The 17,416-nt window shown below is 45.0% G+C and overlaps 1 protein-coding gene across 9 annotated transcripts in view; it reads left to right on the top strand.

Annotated features, from left to right (window-relative positions):
* ADAT1 (adenosine deaminase tRNA specific 1) overlaps positions 1-17,416 on the top strand; it is a 44,118-nt gene continuing 26,702 nt past the window's right edge. For 4 of the 9 annotated variants that reach the window (XM_078438998.2, XM_078438997.2, XM_078438996.2 and 1 more), the window contains exons 1-8: positions 1-102; positions 2,999-3,187; positions 3,486-3,554; positions 4,659-4,713; positions 5,160-5,290; positions 8,262-8,865; positions 11,533-11,678; positions 13,423-13,522. In XM_078438998.2, coding sequence (XP_078295124.1) covers positions 78-102; positions 2,999-3,187; positions 3,486-3,554; positions 4,659-4,713; positions 5,160-5,290; positions 8,262-8,865; positions 11,533-11,678; positions 13,423-13,522 — 1,319 coding nt within the window. In that variant the 5' untranslated portion in view covers positions 1-77. Of the gene's footprint in view, positions 737-2,998; positions 3,188-3,485; positions 3,555-4,658; positions 4,714-5,159; positions 5,291-8,261; positions 8,866-11,532; positions 11,679-13,422; positions 13,523-17,416 lie in introns of all 9 variants that reach the window. The other 5 variants (XR_013552535.2, XM_078439002.2, XM_078439000.1 and 2 more) reach the window with 2 other exon arrangements.

Here is a 17,416-nt window from a genome sequence, read left to right as displayed (position 1 = left end):
CTTCCCAGGGCGCGCACATTGGAGGTGGGAGGGGAGCGTCTGGGAGGTGAAGAGGTAGCGGGGTAGAGGGCGCGCGAATGTGGGAGGCCCCAACCCTGCTGGGTGAGCTGCCCTCGGTCTAACTTCCCCAGCCCATATTTGTCCGAACCGGTTGTGAGGATCGTGTCTCCCGCGTGGAAAGGGCGGCTGGCTTCCCGGAAGTGCCGGTGTCCGCTGCGGGTGGGCGCGGGGTGTGTGACCTCACGGCAGCGTCCACAGCACCCGAGGAGGCAGTCGCGCGCCGGGGCTCTGCTTCTCAGGCCCAGAGCCTCTCCTGTAACTTGCACAATGGGTGCCAATCTATTCTAGAGCTGACCGAGGTGGGGCCGCGGCCGAGAGTATTGAGGAGGGGGGCCTAAGGCGAAAACCTTTTCTCCCCTGGCAGCCGACTTGCTTTAACTTTTCTTTGAAAAGGAGAATTCCTAACGCTCCTTGCACCTGTTGTAATGTGCGATATTGTGGGCAAAGAAATGCCTGTTTAACTGAGCTATTGTTTCCTATGAAGTTACTCAAGATATAGGAGAATGTATTTGAATTTTAGGGGACCAAGTTTAACAAAACATTAATTTCAACTACTGTGCACGCTCATCCATACAACCTTGCGAATGAGATGATGCTACAGTTCTGGGCTGCTTCATCTTAAGGAGTTGATGTTACTTCTGGCAAGTTCTGTCTTCCCTGGCTATTATAGTTGGCGGTATGTGCCTCTGGTTTAATTTCAGGTTGATGCCTTGTGATGCCCGTCCCTCCCCACCTTCCCACCTCCCTGAAATGAGAGGGGAAAAGCCCCTTAGAAATGGAGGATTCTAGGATCTCCCATGCTTTTGCTTTGGGACATACGTGACATGCTGGATCTCTGACTTAAAAGTTACAATTTAGGTCAGTCCCTGCCAGATGATTGTTTTAAATCACTGTGGTCTGATTTACCATGGCTTTTTATTGCAGCAGCAGGCCTCCACATTTAATAGATAAATAAGCATATTAAAAATTTTTAAAGAGTTTTTTGGGGCAAAAATCAGTTCCAGTTAGCACCAAACCAAAAATGGCTAGGAGGACTCTGCAGATCAGAACCAGAAGAGAGACGTAATAAAATGCAGCAAGAAAGGAAAGTGTTTGGCCATATTTTAAAGCCTAGGAGGCTGTTTGTGTTTGGTTTTCTTTAGCATTTTGCTTTTGTAACCTAGAAGCGTGAGCAGGCTTAGACCATGGTTTGCTTACACAGGCCACCACAGCTTTAAAGCTGCATCAGTCTAGTAGCCTCCTTGTTTAATTAATTTGACCCAATGCAGGGGCTCATAATTTTCAGAAATTGCATGCATTGGAACTCAAATAAGCCTTTTTTTTTTTTTTTAACACTTAGCTATATCCGTCACCATATGATCTCATTTTCTACTAAGAAGCTTTTCATACATTTGAGTCTAAATGGGATCATTGAATGAGCGCAGAGTCAAGAGTAAAAGAGTATTTTATAGCAAAGTGGTCTCTCAAATCTGATCTGCTTAATGATTTTTATGCATAGCTTTACATTGCTATTACAGCCCCTCTGCTCCCCAAGGAGCTTAGGACAAATCATTTAGGAACATGAAATGTTCCTTTTTGGAATATTATTCACAGTTGACATTAATTATGCTTAATATTGTAGCAATTGCTTTTTTAAGATTTTTTTTTTAATATTTATTTATTATTGAGAGAGAGACAGAATCGGGGAGAGGCAGAGAGAGAGGGAGACACAGAATCCAAAGCAGGCTCCAGGCTCTGAGCCATGAGCACAGAGCCCGACGTGGGGCTCGAACTCACAAACCACAAGATCATGACCTGAGCCAAAGTTTGACGCTTAACCAACTGAGCCACCCAGGCGCCCCAGCAATTGGTTTTTATAAATACTAATCCTCAGAATAAGCCATAGATCAAATACTACTGTTATCCTTATTTTAACAGATAAACAGGATGAGTCATCTACCCAGTATCACACAACTGGTGGCAAAGCGAGGATTGGAACCCAGATAGGGTAACTCGAAAGTCCACACTCTAACACATACTCCTGCAGAGAGAACACTTGACTGGTGAGAAAGCTCTGCGCTTTGTCACTTCCCCCCTCTGTCTCATAAAACATTACGGGAGAAATTTAAGAATTGTTTTCTTGATGGCATCAGTGGAGTTTTACCAGAGTAAAACTCCCAGTCATTCTGCTGGGAGGTGGGGAGAAGGCAGAGAAAAGAAAAATAAAATGTCTGAGAAAGAAGGTGGAAAAGAGCATCTGCCCAGAAAGATAAACCTTGTATGATTAGAGTCTGCCCAAAGCCGGCTAAGGTCTGCAATAGTTTACATGCAGATGAAATACTTTACTTTCCAAATGAAAGTTGGAGTAGTGGGGAATACTTCCCTCTCATGTGCTTTTATTTTGAGTAGTAGGTTCAGATTCATAGATTCATGTCAGATATCCAACAACAACAACAACAACAACAACAAACAGCTTTAAGAAAGAGGGTGTCTTCTGGGGCTGATGGGATTTGGGACTTCTTTGATCTTTCCTTAAAAATGAAAAGGGGAGGAGCGCCTGGGAGGCTCAGTTGGTTAAGTGCTCGACTCTTGACTTTGGCTCAGGTTATGAGCTCACACTTGCTGTGTTCAAGCCCCCTGTCGGGCTCTGCACTGGCAGTGCGGAGCCTGCCTGGGGTTCTCTCTCTCCTTCTCCGTCTGCCCCTCCTACCCTGATGCGTGCCCTCTCTCTCTCTCTCTCTCTCTCTCTCTCTCTCTCTCTCTCAATAAATAAACTTTAAAAAAAAATGCAAAGGGGACAGGGAAGTAGCAGAACGTGACCCATAGAGTTCCAGGCACAGAAACCTCAGCATGAATGCGGGCGGGCCACCCCAAAAGCCTCCTGAAGCACCCAGGCACGTTGTAGCACCTCGCATTGGTTCTCCTTTCTGTACTTCTGATGGTTGTGGTTCTTGATTAGGCTCAGCGCTAACTCAGACCATGTGGACCGCTGATGAGATTGCGTGGCTGTGTTACGAGCACTACCAGACCAGGCTGCCCAAGCAGGGGAAGCCTGAGCCCAACCGTGAGTGGACGTTGCTAGCAGCCGTGGTGAAGATACAGCCTGCCATCGACCAGGCCTGTGGCGGCGCTAACAAACCGGTGCAAGGTGAGACCTTTCCACCTCCAAATGCTCCCTCTCCCTGTCAAAGATGGTAGAATTGTTCCTGGCTGTGCCGGACGGCCCTGGCTGGGGGCAGATGCAGTGGTGGGAATGTTCCCCTGCTCTCCACCAGGTGCCGCAGTCCTTCCGGTGGTGGGAGTTGGCCATGCCAGAACCACAACCACAGCCCCCGGTTGGGTCAGCCTGTAAGAATGCTCTGGAGGAGTCTGCAGATGTGAAACCTGAGGAGGGGGACCATTCACATTGTGAGAGCTCACTTAATGATTCATTCTTTTCCTCTCAGTGACAAAGGAAGTTGTCTCAATGGGAACGGGGACGAAATGCATAGGCCAGTCCAAAATGAGGAAGAGCGGTAAGCCCAGGTGGGGTCTGGAAACCACTGTCCATGTTGTCTTTTCCTCTTCTCAGCGAAGGGGCCGTATGGCCGAGGTGGCCAACCTTAATGTTCCCGCTGACTGTCACTCCAGATGGAAGGACAGAACTCATTTTTTTTTAAGTTTATTTATTTTGAGAGAGAGAGCATGAGTTGGGGAGGGGCAGAGAAAGAAAGAGAGTATCCCAAGCAGGCTCCACACTGTCCGCACAGAGCCCGATGCAGGGCTCACAAACCGTGAGGTCATGACCTAAGCCAAAATCACGAGACAGCTGCTTAACTGGCTGAGTCACCGAGGCACCCCATAGAATTCATTTAAAGAATGGAAATAAACTGTGAAAGCAAAGGCCTCCAGGAACATACTTTCTGAGTAGATTGAAAGTTGGCCAATATGTTCATGCTCAAACCAGAAGTCCCCCGGACTTAGCCACCCCACATTTTATCTGAAGCCTCCAAAAGCAATCAAATGGAGATTTGGGCACCAGCAAGAATATGGAAATCCCTTAGAGATCTGGCATCTTCACCTTCTGCTTCCAGTTAGCAGATTCCTTCTCAAGTTTGCTTTCCTCATTTTCCCCGCCTTGCCTCCTGGTTCCAGGACCATTATGGATTGAATTTGTTGAGGTTATATTACCATAAGAGGAAGTGTGATACCAGAGTACAAAAGACTTGGACCCCTGTCCTCCAGATATTTTCCTATAAATCAGTAGTTCTTGGCTATGGGGAGATTTTGCCCCCCAGGGGACATTTGGCAATGGTTGGAGATATTTTCGGTTGTTACAACTAGGGGGAGGGGGATACTGTGCTACCTGCCTCTGGTAGAGTCCAGGAATGCTGCTAAACATCTTACATATCCACAGGACAGACTGCCCCAACAAAGAATTTTTTAACCTAAAACGTACAGTAGCGTTGAGTTGAGGAAACTCTGCATTGCCTTTAATCATTGCAATACTTTCTGACAAAGTCCTCCAGGAGCTACGTGGCCATCCTGGCTGCTGGGGGGAAACCACTGTGTTCTACTTCTAGGAAACAGGGCTTCTCCATGTTCTATATGTCTTCACTAGTGTCCTGTCTTTGCCACAGGAGACATCCTCAATGATAGCCATGCTGAGGTCATAGCCAGGAGGAGTTTCCAAAGGTAAAGCCACATCCCCAGACAATCTGATTTAGCCTGCCTTGGGGGTCCCAGAATGTGCATTTCTAATAAGCTCTCCAGTAATACTGACCATGTCAGTCTGTGAACTACTCTTTGAATAACACTGGTCTACACAGTGGTTCTCATGCCCGATGTGCATCAGAATTACCTAGGTTTGTGAAAACCCAGATCGCTGGGCCCACCCCTAGAGATTCCGACTCAGCAGGTCCAGATCGCATTTCTAACAGATTCCAGATGATGCTGATCCTGCTGGTACAAGGGCCACACTTTGAGAATCACTGGTCTAGATCATTCTCGTAATTCCCGATTCCAGTGCCAGTCCCATTGGGCTGCAGTAGCTCTTTCTTTCTTAGACAATCACCCAGCCAGTCTTTCCCTGTATCGCAGTGATCGGTCGTTCATTCTGATAACATCTTGCACCCCATTAGGTACCTTCTGCATCAGCTCCACTTGGCGGCCGCCCTGAAGGAGAATAGCATTTTTGTCCCTGGAACTCAGAGAGGGCTGTGGAAACTCAGACAAGGCATCTTGTTTGTGTTTTTCTCCAGCCATACACCCTGTAAGTATATTCAAGCCTTTGGGTTGATGTTACATTGTCTTCTTCCTTATGTTTGTCTTATCCATAGATGCATTTCCCAAAAAGCTCTTCTGGCTGAAGTGTAGCTACAGCCAGTGGACAGTGCCTTTTTCTGAACAGGCCATTGTGCCTAATCACTTCTCTACCAAGGAAAGGCTCAGCTCCCAGTTCTCAGCTCCCAACAGGATTGTGAAGCTTAAACCTCCTCTGAACCCAACAATGGAGCTTAGAAGCCCAAAGCCTTGAGTTCTATAGAGATTTATGCTAAAACTCATTCTATTCATTCATTCATTCATTCATTCATTCATGCAACAGATATTTTCTGCTACTTGTCAAGTACAGTATGACATACTAGATGTATAGCAGTGAATAAGATTAGCCCCTGGCTTAGCCTCATAGAGTCTTTTAGGGAATGTAGACAGTCATGATTAGTTAAGTTAAATTTTGATGAGTTATAAGGGGATGTTCAGGTGCTGTGGTTGTATTAGGCAGGAAAACCAGGCATAGCCTAGGGGTGGCCACTCTTTTTTTGTCTTGAAAATTGAAAATAATTTCTACCCTTTGTAGACAGCAATTCAGGGATGGCAGTAAAATTTCCTTACCCTAAATCCTTTGAAATAAGAGCAGACTATTGTTCTCTGAGTATTAAGCTTTAAAACTAACACATGCATTTTGATCAGATACAGGCACTCATTCTAAAGAGATAGCATAGCTGCCAAGATTTGGTCATAATTCAAATCAAAAATGTGATATAGCTTAAGAAAGAATGAGTCTATCAGAAAATAATTGGTTGAGTCAAAGGCCAGAAAAACAACATGCAGAGTGAAGTAGGCAGGGCTCATCCATGCTTAGTTATTAGCAGCAGAAGCCAAAGAACCAAAGGATGTCCAAGAACCAAAGGATGTTTCCTAACTCAGTGCTTCTCAAACAACAATATGCATATGAACCACCCGCAGATCTTAATAAAATGTGGATTGAAATTCATTAGGTCTGGGATGAAGTCTGAGGTTCTGCATTTTTAACCAAGTCCCCACAATGCCAGTGGTGTTGGCCTGTGGACCACACTTTGAGTAGCCAGGGCTTGGCTGATCCCGATGGCAGGCGTAGCCTTATTGTGGAGAGAGAAGCATCTGCAGGTCATGGCTGTCCAGACCACATAAATCTGTGGTCCACAGGCTGGTCCATAGCCAGATGGGAAAAATCAGGACTATAATGAGTTTTTCAAAAAGCTAATTCCTTTCCATGTGAAGGTTATAAGATTTTTCTTTTATTTTTCATCGTAGTAATTAGGATTTTTAAAGATCTTACTTGATGGAATACAAAGTAATCTGTTGATCTTAAAATCTACTGGAAATTTTACTGGTCTGTGAAATCAAAATCTAGAACCACTGTTCTAACTGTCCTGGGCTCATGGGTAATCTTTTAAAATGTGATGTCCACCCATGCATGGTTTGTCTGCAGGAGGAAAGAACACTACCTGGAGAATTTGACTATCTGGCTCCCTTGGCATTTATTCCTCATTGCTAATTGAGAATTTGGTGCCTGGGTTAGCTACTTCCGGCCCTTACTTGTGAGTTTGATTAGCATGAGTCAGCCTCTGGAGCTTTCTGAGTGGGAGGTGGGCCCCAGTCAATTCTCCAAAGTCACTGTCACCTTGTGAGACCTCTGGAAGCCTGCCAGCCAGCCTTTCTGGCAATACGCCCACATCTACCTCTTTTGCCTTTCCCACTCTTAGGTTATAAAGACTACAAATGTATTATTTACATGCTTTAAAAAAGCAACACACATTAGGTTAGTGTTTGAAAAAGTAGCTCCTTTTTCACGGGGAAGCTGTGCTTTTTACTAACCTCTGGTTTTCTTTGATTCTGTTTAAGCATAGAGTTAGGTGAGAAATCTCTAACCGACTGCAGGGAAATGCCAGCTATATAATTCACTGCAGAGTCTTTACTGTGAGGACATACACAAAGATCTCCGAGATGGGGAAACTAAACATTTTTGCCAAACATGTTTAACCATGAAATCAACCTCCCACTTTGGTTTTCCATCTCATGGGATAACATCCCACAAAATGTGCTGGGGAACCTGTGCTCGTTGTGAACCAAAGTTCTTTACTCAGGACGGCTTTGCTCCTCCGGGGACAGTTAGCAACATCTAGAGTCATTTTTGATGGTCAGGCTGGGAGGTGCTATTGGTAGCTAGTAGTAGGTGGAGACCAAGGAGCTGCCAAACATGTAATGGAAAGGAGAGCCCCCACAGCAAAGAATTGTCTGGCCCAAATGTCAGTAGTATGGAAGTTGACAAATCGTGATCTAAACTAATGTTTTCAGAACTTCCTGGGATGAGAATTACTTGAGATCTTTGTTTAAAGTATTCAGTTTTCCAGATCCTACCACCCCAGCGTTTCTAACTCACTCGGTCTAGATAAGATAGAGTCGCAGAGGATTCTTACTCAGGAAGTTTGGACAAGTCTTCCTAATACATCTCAGGGCAGCTGGAAAATAGAATTAAACTCCATTTAAGAGAGTGGTTCTTCGTAGGGCTCCTGGGTCCCTCAGTCTTAGGTTAAGCTTCCAACTCTTGATTGCAGCTCAGGTCATGACTCCAGGGTGATGGGATCTAACCCCTCATCGGGCTCTAGGCTGAGTGTGGAGCCTGCTTAAGGTTCTCTCTCTGTCTCCCTCTGCCCATCTCCCCTGTTCTCTCTCTTTAAAAAAATAAAAAAATAAAAATGAAAAAGACAGTGGTTCTTAAACTTGAGCCTGCATCAAAATGACCTGGAGAACTTGTTGAAACACACATTGTGGGTACCACCTCCAGAGTTTCCAATTCAGCAGGTCCACTGTGGGTCCTAAGAATCTACAGCTCTCGCAAGTTCCTAAGGGATGTTGATGTGGCTGGTCTGGGGGCCTCACTTTGAGAACCACTGGTTTTTAAGGGGTTCCTTCTCCTGCAGGTGGGGATGCCTCCATCATTCCAATGCTTGAATTTGAAGATCAGCCCTGCTGTCCCGTCAGTAGACGTTGGGCCAGTAAGCCATCAGAAGAAGCCAGTGGTAACCCAGAAACTCCTGAAGATGAAAAGAACTATGAAGACCTGGGTAGTCCTGTGACCAAAAAGATGAGGCTTGAACCTGGGATTCCCGATGGTGTGGCTCACTGTCAGAGTTTGGACAATCAGGAAAGTGGTCCAGTCCCACCAACTGTCAGCAGCTCTGATGTCCCCACACAGGAACTGGCCACTGTCACCGGAAGGGCCCCCAGTGGTGCCAAAGTGGTGGACGTTTATAGAACTGGAGCCAAATGTGTGCCTGGAGAAGCTGGAGACTCGGGAAAGCCTGGTGCAGCGTATCACCAGGTGGGCCTGCTCCGGGTGAAGCCAGGCCGGGGAGACAGGACCCGCTCCATGTCCTGCAGTGACAAGTTGGCACGGTGGAATGTCCTCGGATGCCAGGGGGCACTGCTGATGCACCTTCTAGAAGAGCCTCTCTACCTGTCAGCCGTGGTCATTGGGAGATGCCCGTACAGCCAGGAGGCCATGCGGAGAGCTCTGACTGGGAGGTGAGAGGGCAGGGAGGGGAGGGCTCAAGTGGAACAGTCTTCCTGAGAAGCAGTCTGAGAATGTGTCCAGAGAGCCTTAAGGGTATCCATATGCGGGCGCCTGGGTGACTCAGTCAGTTGAACATCCCACTCTTGATTTCAGCTTAGGTCATGATCTCACGGTTCTTGGGATTGGACCCCATGTCGGGCTCTGCACTGACAGCATGGAGCCTTCTTGGGATTCTTTGTCCCTCTCTCTGCCCTTCCCCACTCACACATGCATGTTTTCTCTTTCAAAATAAATAAATAAAAACTTTAAAAGAAATCCATGCATGTTGTTCCAGTGGTTCCATTGCTAGGAGTTTGTCCTAAGGAAATGATTAAGAAAGTGCTCAAACATTTAGCTTTGTGTGTAGTCATTTTTTTTTTTAAACTGGATCCACACGCAACACGGAGCCCCAACGTGGGCTTGAACTCAACCCTGAGATCAAGACCTGAGCTGAGATCAAGAGTCGGACACTTAGCCAACTAAGGCATCCAGCCACCCCATGTAGTCATTTTTAAAAAAGAAAAGGAAACGGCCAGCAAGAGATTTTTGTTAAAACTAATATTGATGAAAATTTGACTTGGAAATGTTCATGATGTTCAAAGAGCAAGTCAAAAGATACAATAAGTTCATTTTGGTCTTTATATATTTATTTTAAAAGAGAGAGCACATGTGAGCAGGGGAGGGGCAGAGAGAGAGAGAATCCCAAGTAGGCTCCACACTGTCAGCACAGAGCCCTACTTAGGGCTCAGACCCACAAACTGTGAGATCATGACCTGAGCCAAAATCAAGAGTTGGATGCTTAACCAACTGAGCTACCCAGGTGCCCCTGGTCTTAAAGTATATGTGCACATAGAAAAAAAAAACTGTCAAAGAATATGTACCAAATTATTAGAATGATTACCTCTGAGTTGTGATATTATGGGTGTTTTTTTCTTCTTTGCAATTACTCTTGTTTTCTAATTTTCCTGAAGTACCTATATATATATATAGTTATAATTTTTAAAAACGATCAACATCAGTGTTAATTTTTTAAAAGATAAAAGACAAAGCATCATCACCGAAGTGTGGTCTCCCTAAAGAAGGGCAGCCAGACCCAATTAAGGCTGTGGTAACTGAGGGCAGGATGAGGTCATGGCTGGAGGGGAAGCCTGTCGTGTCAGATGTGCTGCTCCCCTGAAGCTCAGTCCAGGGGGCAGCTGCAGGGTGTGACCCACTGATTCCACTCCTGGGTACGTATCCAGGAGAAATGGAAATATACATCCACATAAGAACTTGTACACGAATGTTCATAGCAAGGTAGGTCATAGCAGCCAAAACCTGAAACAGCCCAAGTGTGCGTCAGCTGGATAAACAAAAGGGGGTGGACTGTTATGGTGGAATATCAGCCCCAAAAAGGAGTGAAGGCCAGATACAAGCTGCGACACGGATGAGCCTTGAAAACTTTATGCCAAGTGAGAGGAACCACATAGTGTATGATTTTATGTAGAGAAATGTCCTAAACGGGCAAATCTAGAAGGGGATTCGTGGGTGCCAAGGGCTGGAGAAGGGTATGTGGAGTGACTGCTAACAGGTGCAGGGTTTCTTACTGAAGGGATGAAACTGTAAACTTAGACTGTGGTGAAGTTGGCACAATTCTGTGAATATCCAAAAACAAAATGTATTTTACACTTTAAGTGGATGAATTTTATGATATATAAATTACATCCCAATAAGATGTTGGGTTTTTCTTTTTACTTTATTTTGTTTTACAGAGAGCATGTGCGAGCCAGGAGAGGGGCAGAGGGAGAGAATCTGAAGCAGGTTCCATGCTCAGCGCAGAGCCCAGTGCAGGGCTCAGTCCCACGACCCTGGGATCATGACCTGAGCCGAAATCAAGAGTAAGACACCCAACTGACTGAGCCACCCAGGTGCCCCCCAATAAGATGTTTTTTAAAAAATAAAGCAACCCAGGGGTGCCTCAGTGGCCCAGTCGGTTAGGCATCGGACTCTCGATTTCTGCTCAGGTCATGATCTCACAGTTCATGAGTTCAAGCCCCACATCGGGCTCTGCACTGACAGCATGGAGTCTGCTTGGGATTCTCTCCCTCCCTCTGTCTCTCTGCCCCTCCCCCCACTCATGCTCACGTGCGTGTGCACCCTCTCTCTCTCAAAATAAATATATAAACTTTAAAAAGGCAACTCTAGGCACTGTGTGCAAGATATTTTCTGAGTTTCCTGTGCTTTCCCCGTTCTGAGACCTTAAAGTTGCTGTCTCCTCAGTAGATTGTGTGAAAGATACAAAAGGAAAAAATGAAACTTTTATATTATAGTATGGTTTGGGTTTCTGGTGTGTGTGAAGGATTCCCTAGGAAACAGATGCCACAAGTTAATATTTCTGTTTAAGGTTTTCACATCTTTCAAAGCCAGTACCAGGAGTGGAGTTTGGAGTCACTAAAGTCACTGAGGGGTGGTGACTCAGTTCATCGTTTTCACTTCAGAGTGATGGGAAGGGATCTCCCTTCAGCCATGAGGTTCATATGATCTAGATTCTGTTCTGTTATGCCCTCTCGCCGAGACTCAGGGGTGAAGTGGTCCACGGTCCTCCATATTCTCTTCCTCGAACAGAGGGCCTAAACCAAATGCATTTTCCCTCACATTAGGTGTCAGAACGTCTCAGCTTTACCCAAAGGCTTTGGAGTTCAAGAAGTGACAATCCAGCAGTCCGGTTTACTGTTTGAACAGAGCCGCGGCGCAGTGCAGGCAAAAAGGGCTGACAGCCCAGGCCGACTTGTTCCTTGTGGCGCAGGTAAGGTATCCTGGTTCCCCTTGCCCTGGAGTGACTTTTCCCCAGACCGTGGGGTGGCCTGGGAGACGCTGTGTCCACCCAGCCTGGGAAGGCAGTTTATTACCTCAGTGGTCAATAGTGTGGGCTTGGGGGGTGCCTGGGTGGCTCAGTTGGTGGAGCGACCCACTTCGGTTCAGGTCATGATCTCACGGTTTGTGGGTTCGAGCTCTGCGTTGGGCTCTGTGCTGACAGCCCGTAGCCTGGAGCCTGCTTCGGATTCTGTGTCTCCCTCTCTCTCTGCCCTTCCTCTGCTCGTAGCTTGTACGCTCGCTCGTATTGTCTCTCTCAAAAATGAATAAACATTGAAAAAATTTTAAAAAAATGTAGCGTGGGCTTGGGAAACACCCACCCTAGGTCAGGTTCATGCTCTCCGTGACTCTGGGCAACTTACTTATCCTGTCTTAGCCTCAAGTTCTTCATTTTTAGGTAAGAATATCATTTCGTAAAGAATCCAATTTTAACAAATGGGCAGAAGACATGAATAGACATTTCTCCAAAGAGGGCATCCAGACGGCCAACAGACATGTGCAAAGATGCTCAACATCATTAATCATTAGGGAAATGCTAATCAAAACTACAGTGAGCTATCACCTCAGGCCTGTCAGAATGGCTAAAATCAACAACACAAGAAACAGGTGTTGGCAAGGCTGTGGAGAAAAAGAAACCTCCTTGCACTGTTGTTAGTAGGAATGCAAACTGGTGCAGCCATTGTGAAACACAGTGTGGAGGTTCCTCAGAAAATTAAAAATAGGGGCACCTGGGTGGCTCATTCAGTTAAGCATGCGACTTCAGCTCGGGTCGTGATCTCACAGGTGGTGAAATCAAGCCCCACATCGGGCTCTCTGCTGTCAGTGCAGAACCCACTTTGGATCCTCTCTCTCTCTGCCCCTCTCTCTCTCTCTCTCTCTCAAAAATAAATAAACATTTTTTAAAAAAGATTTAAAAAAATTAAAAATAAAACTACCCTATGATCCAGTAATCATACTACTGGGTATTTACCCAAAAAGTACAAAAGCACTAATTCAAAGGGATACATGCACTCCTGTGTTTACAGTAGCCAAATTATGGAAACAGCCCAGGTGTCCACTGGCAGATGAATGGATAAAGAAGAGGTAGTGTATATACACAATGAATATTAGTCATAAAAGAAAAATGAAATCTTGCCATTTGCAACAGCATGGATGGAGCTAGAGAGTATTATGCTAAGTGAAATAAGTCAGAGAAAGACAAATACCATATGATCTCACTCATGTGGAAGTAAGAAACAAATGACAAAGGGGAAAAAATGGAGACAAACCAAGGAATGACTCTTAACTATAGAGAACAAACTGATGGTTACCAGAGGGTGGAATGGGGGAGGATGGGGAAAATAGGTGATGGGGATTAAGGAGTGGAAGAAAAGTCTGTCATTCTTTATTAGGGCTGTTATGAGGATTAAATGAGAAATTCTATTTCATTCAATTACCTTGTGTCCAGCGTATGATAAATGCTTAATGGTTATTAGATTTGATGATGATGGTGATGAATCACAACCTCTTTATATTACCATATTCTGGAGGCCATCCATCACAGTGGCAACCATTGACTCTGATGTCATGTCCAACTCTCCTGAATCTGCAGACGCAGGGAAATATTTTTGTTAAAACACCTCTGATGTTCACAGGAAACTGAACGGTCTTAATTGCAGAATCTTGTCTTTTCATAGCCATCAGCTGGAGTGCGGTTCCTGAGCAGCCGCTGGATGTCACTGCCAATGGCTTTCCACAGGGAACAACACGGAAGGCAATCAGGTGCCTTCAGGCCAGGTACAGCGTATTGGGGCAGAAGGAGATGGTGGCTGTGCAGTCGTGTGTTACCACTATCTAGTTCCAGAACGTTTTCATCTCCCCAAAAAGAAACCCCGCACCCACTGGCTGTCATTCCCCATGCCCTTCTCCAGCCCCGTGAATCTCCGTTATGTCTGTGGATTTGTCTGTTCTGGACTTCCCACTACATGAAATCATACAGTATGTGACTTAATTTACTTAGCCTAAGTTTTCAAGGCTCATCCATGTCGTAACATGTATCAGTCCTTCATTCCTACATTCCATTGTCTGGATCTGACCACTTTTTGTTTCTCCACGCTTCTGTTAATGGATATTTGGGTTATTTCACTTTGGGGCTGTGGGAATAATGCTGCTGCGAACATTTATAGAATCTTTTAGGTCGACGTATGTTTTCAATTCTCTTGGGTATACCTTGGAATGGAATTGCTGGGTCATATGATAACCTCGGGAGGTTTTTTTGTTTTTGCTTTTTTTGAGGAACTGCCAAACTGTTTTCCATAGTAGCTGCACTATTTTAAACTCCTACCAGCAATGTATGGGTTTCAATTATCCTATATCCTTTACGACACTCATTATTGTCTCTTTTTATTGTAGTCATTGTGGGTGTGAAGTGCTATATGATTGTAGTTTTGCTGTGCATTTCCCTAATAATTGTTTGAGCTTCTTTTGATGTTGAGCATCTTATCATATACTTATTAGCTCTTTGTATATCTTCTTTGGAAAACTACCTATTCTGATCCTTTGCCCATTTTTTAACTTGGTTTTATTTATCTTTTATTGTTGAGTTATAAGGTTTCTTGATATATTCCGGGTACTAGTCCTTTATCACAGATGTATTTGAACGTATTTTTTGTCAGTTCTGCGGGTTGTCTTTTCACTTTTTGAAGGTGTCCTTTAAAACATGGAAGTTTTAAATTTTGATGAAGTCTGTTTAATCTGTTTTTTTCGTGGGTGGTTTGTGCTTTTAGCATCACAGGTAAGAAACCATTGCCTGATTCAATATCACAAAGATTTGCTTTGTTTTCTTCTCATAGTTTTATAGTTTCAGCTCTTAGGTTGATGACTTTGATCCCTTTCGAGTTAATTTTTCTATAAGGTGTGAGGTAGGGGTCCAACCTCATTCTTTTGCATGGGGATATCCAGTTGTCCTGCCACCATTTTTTTTTTTTTTTGGAAAGACTGTTCTTTCCCCTGGAAAATCTTGAAAAGAACACTTTCTTGGGCTTTACCACTAGGGATTCTGGTTTCATAGGTCAAGCTTGGAAGCCAAGAATCATTTATGAAGCTCCACAGTGATTGGCCTGGCAGAAAGGCAACCATGAGAGCAGGACTTTTTGTCTTCATATTGGCTTCGACTGAAATGTACAACATGTAGTCTGCTAGACATGAGACTCCCTGTGTGTTTCAAGGGTCATGCATCTGCCGTACTGGTTTTTCTTCTTCTAAATGCTCAGCAGATCCTACTCTACTTTTCCCTCCCAGTGAGCCACTGGTAGTCTTCAGTAGCCTGTGGCTGGGACGGGCTGTAGGGAAATGGCCTCTCCACCAAAGGCATTTACATCTCAGATGGACTGAGCTGCCACTGAGTGACTGTTGTAGGCTTTCTACCTTTTACAGGTATAGTTAACCCTTGAACTATAACCCTGGGGGGGTTATGGGTTCTGACCCCCCTTACAGTTGAAAATCCATTTATACCTTTTGATTGGTCAAAACCTTAACTGCCAATAGCTTGCTGTTGATTAGAAGCCTTACTGATAACATGAACACTTGATTAGCATGTATTTCATATGTTGTATGTAGTACATACTGTATTCTTACCATAAAGCAAACCAGAAAAATGTTATTACAAAAGTCATAAGGAAAAGACATGTATAATACTGTATTTATTGAAAAAAATCCTTGTGTCACTGGACCCCACACAGTTCAAACCCATGTTATTCAAGGGTCAACTGTAGTTCTTTTCACTCTTGAGTTGCTTTTCCATTTCTTTACTATGTCCTTAAAAAGAAATTTTATAATTAAAGTTCACAGGTGGATTTGTTTCTTCTTTTTAATATGCTTATTTGCCAGCCTCAACACAGACAAAAATAACTTATATAGTTTTAGACCTTAAAAAAGAAGGTTTTGTTCTCTGCAGCCACTCAGCAGGGTCCAGATGGCCCAGTCTGCAGACCCAGACCCTTTCCTGTTAGCCCAGGCTGTTGAATTGAGTGATATTAACAAACTTGTTAGGGGTGGAGGTTTTGGGACCAGTTTTTCCCCTGAGGACCTCCTAGTTTCAGGCCACTGTTTGCATCTCCCAAGGGACCAGCTCTCAGCCACAGACCAGGGTGTGTGAGCAGAGCAGGTCCTGCCTTCCCCGGGACCATGTTTCCTGCAGAGTTCCAGCTCTGCTGTACGGCAGCGACAGGCCCACAGCAGCTCCCCCTGGCCCCACCCACCTGACGGTGGCTCCTGTTTGTGCTTCGCTCAGGTCTAAATGCTCTTCTTCACTAGGAGTCCACACCCTCTTTTACCTTGAACGTTCAGCTCAACCACCACTGCCTTCTGGTTGCTGTAGGTCCAGAAGGTCCAGGTTCGCTGCCTCCTGGAACCTCTCTTCAAACTCCTGTAGTGCTATATTCTCTGGCTTATCCCGATATGTCAGTGCTTTCTGTTGATGAGGAGTACCTCATGTTCCCAAGCTCGCTCTGGCTCCAGTTACCCACATGACTTTGAACGAGTCCAGTTGCATTCCGGGCTTCCGTGTGTCCATATCTGTAAGATGAGGATGTTGGAGTAGATGATCTGAGGTCCCTGATGCGGTGTAGGTGTCTCTCCATTTAGGAGGCAGACTCCTTGCAGGGAAGAAGTGTATGGGGGAAAGAGCAGGAGCTTTGCAGTCCAAGAGACTGATGTTTAATTCCTAGTTCCCTTCCTCTCCAGTGTGTGACACCTTGGGCAAATTACTTTACTTCTCTGAGCCTCCGTTTCCCCAACAGCAAAGCAAGGGTAACTAAGAGTATGTGTCACCCAGGAACGTGGTGAGAAGTGAAAGCGAATGTGGTGCAGGCTCGCAGCAAACACCTTGTTAAGGTTGGTTTCCCCTTCAGTTGCCCAGTGAAGCTTCATGTTATGTGCAGAAGAGTCAGCGTTTCTTTTATTCTAAAGAGTTACAGCTGCTGGGGAGAGAGCAGGTTCTCTCACTGCTCATTCCCAAGCCCTGGCATCCTAGGACCACCTTCTTTACCACCACGGGGCATATGAAAGCAGACGGATGTTAGAGACATTTAATACGCTAACACAATACGAGAAGAAAATACTTAAGTCTTTGTGTTCTTTTCCAAACAACGCGATGATAACAGACACCAGGTAAAAGACCCTCATTTTCAAGAAGCTTCATTTTGCTCTTGTCCCTAAAGTGGCAAATCCTTATTCCACCCCAGAGCATCCTGGAGACATCATTTACGTGGCTTATTGGATTATAAAAGAAAAGCATGAGGGGTTAAAAACAACAACAATAACAACAACAACAACCCTAACTGTGCCTAAATATGTTAAAAGATAGGGCTAGATTAAGAACACCTACGTAAACCTGTGTCATCTTTAAGAAATTGTTTATGTATATATAATTTTCCTAGCTCTCTGATGCCCCAACCAGCAATGTCAACCAACTTACCAGGGAGAGCCTAATATCTAACTAAGAACATAATTGTTGCTGCTGAAAGGAACCAGGGCTCCTTGGAGAGAAGTAACTAGCAGCCAGGAGGATTGTTACGTTCCACAAATGACATGAGTGGTTATTACTGAGTAGGTCTCATTGGCAGAGGAATTACGAGTATGGCCACTCTGTTCTGCTGTTGATTAGGTCTTGAGAAAGGCCTTTCTTCTCTG

The sequence above is a fragment of the Panthera onca genome, chromosome E2, assembly GCF_046562875.1.
Source record: "Panthera onca isolate mPanOnc1 chromosome E2, mPanOnc1 haplotype 2, whole genome shotgun sequence".
In the NCBI taxonomy this organism is placed as follows: Eukaryota; Metazoa; Chordata; class Mammalia; order Carnivora; family Felidae; genus Panthera; species Panthera onca.
The sequence above is the reverse complement of the archived record's forward strand: the minus strand, read 5'-3'. Positions and strand labels throughout refer to the sequence as shown.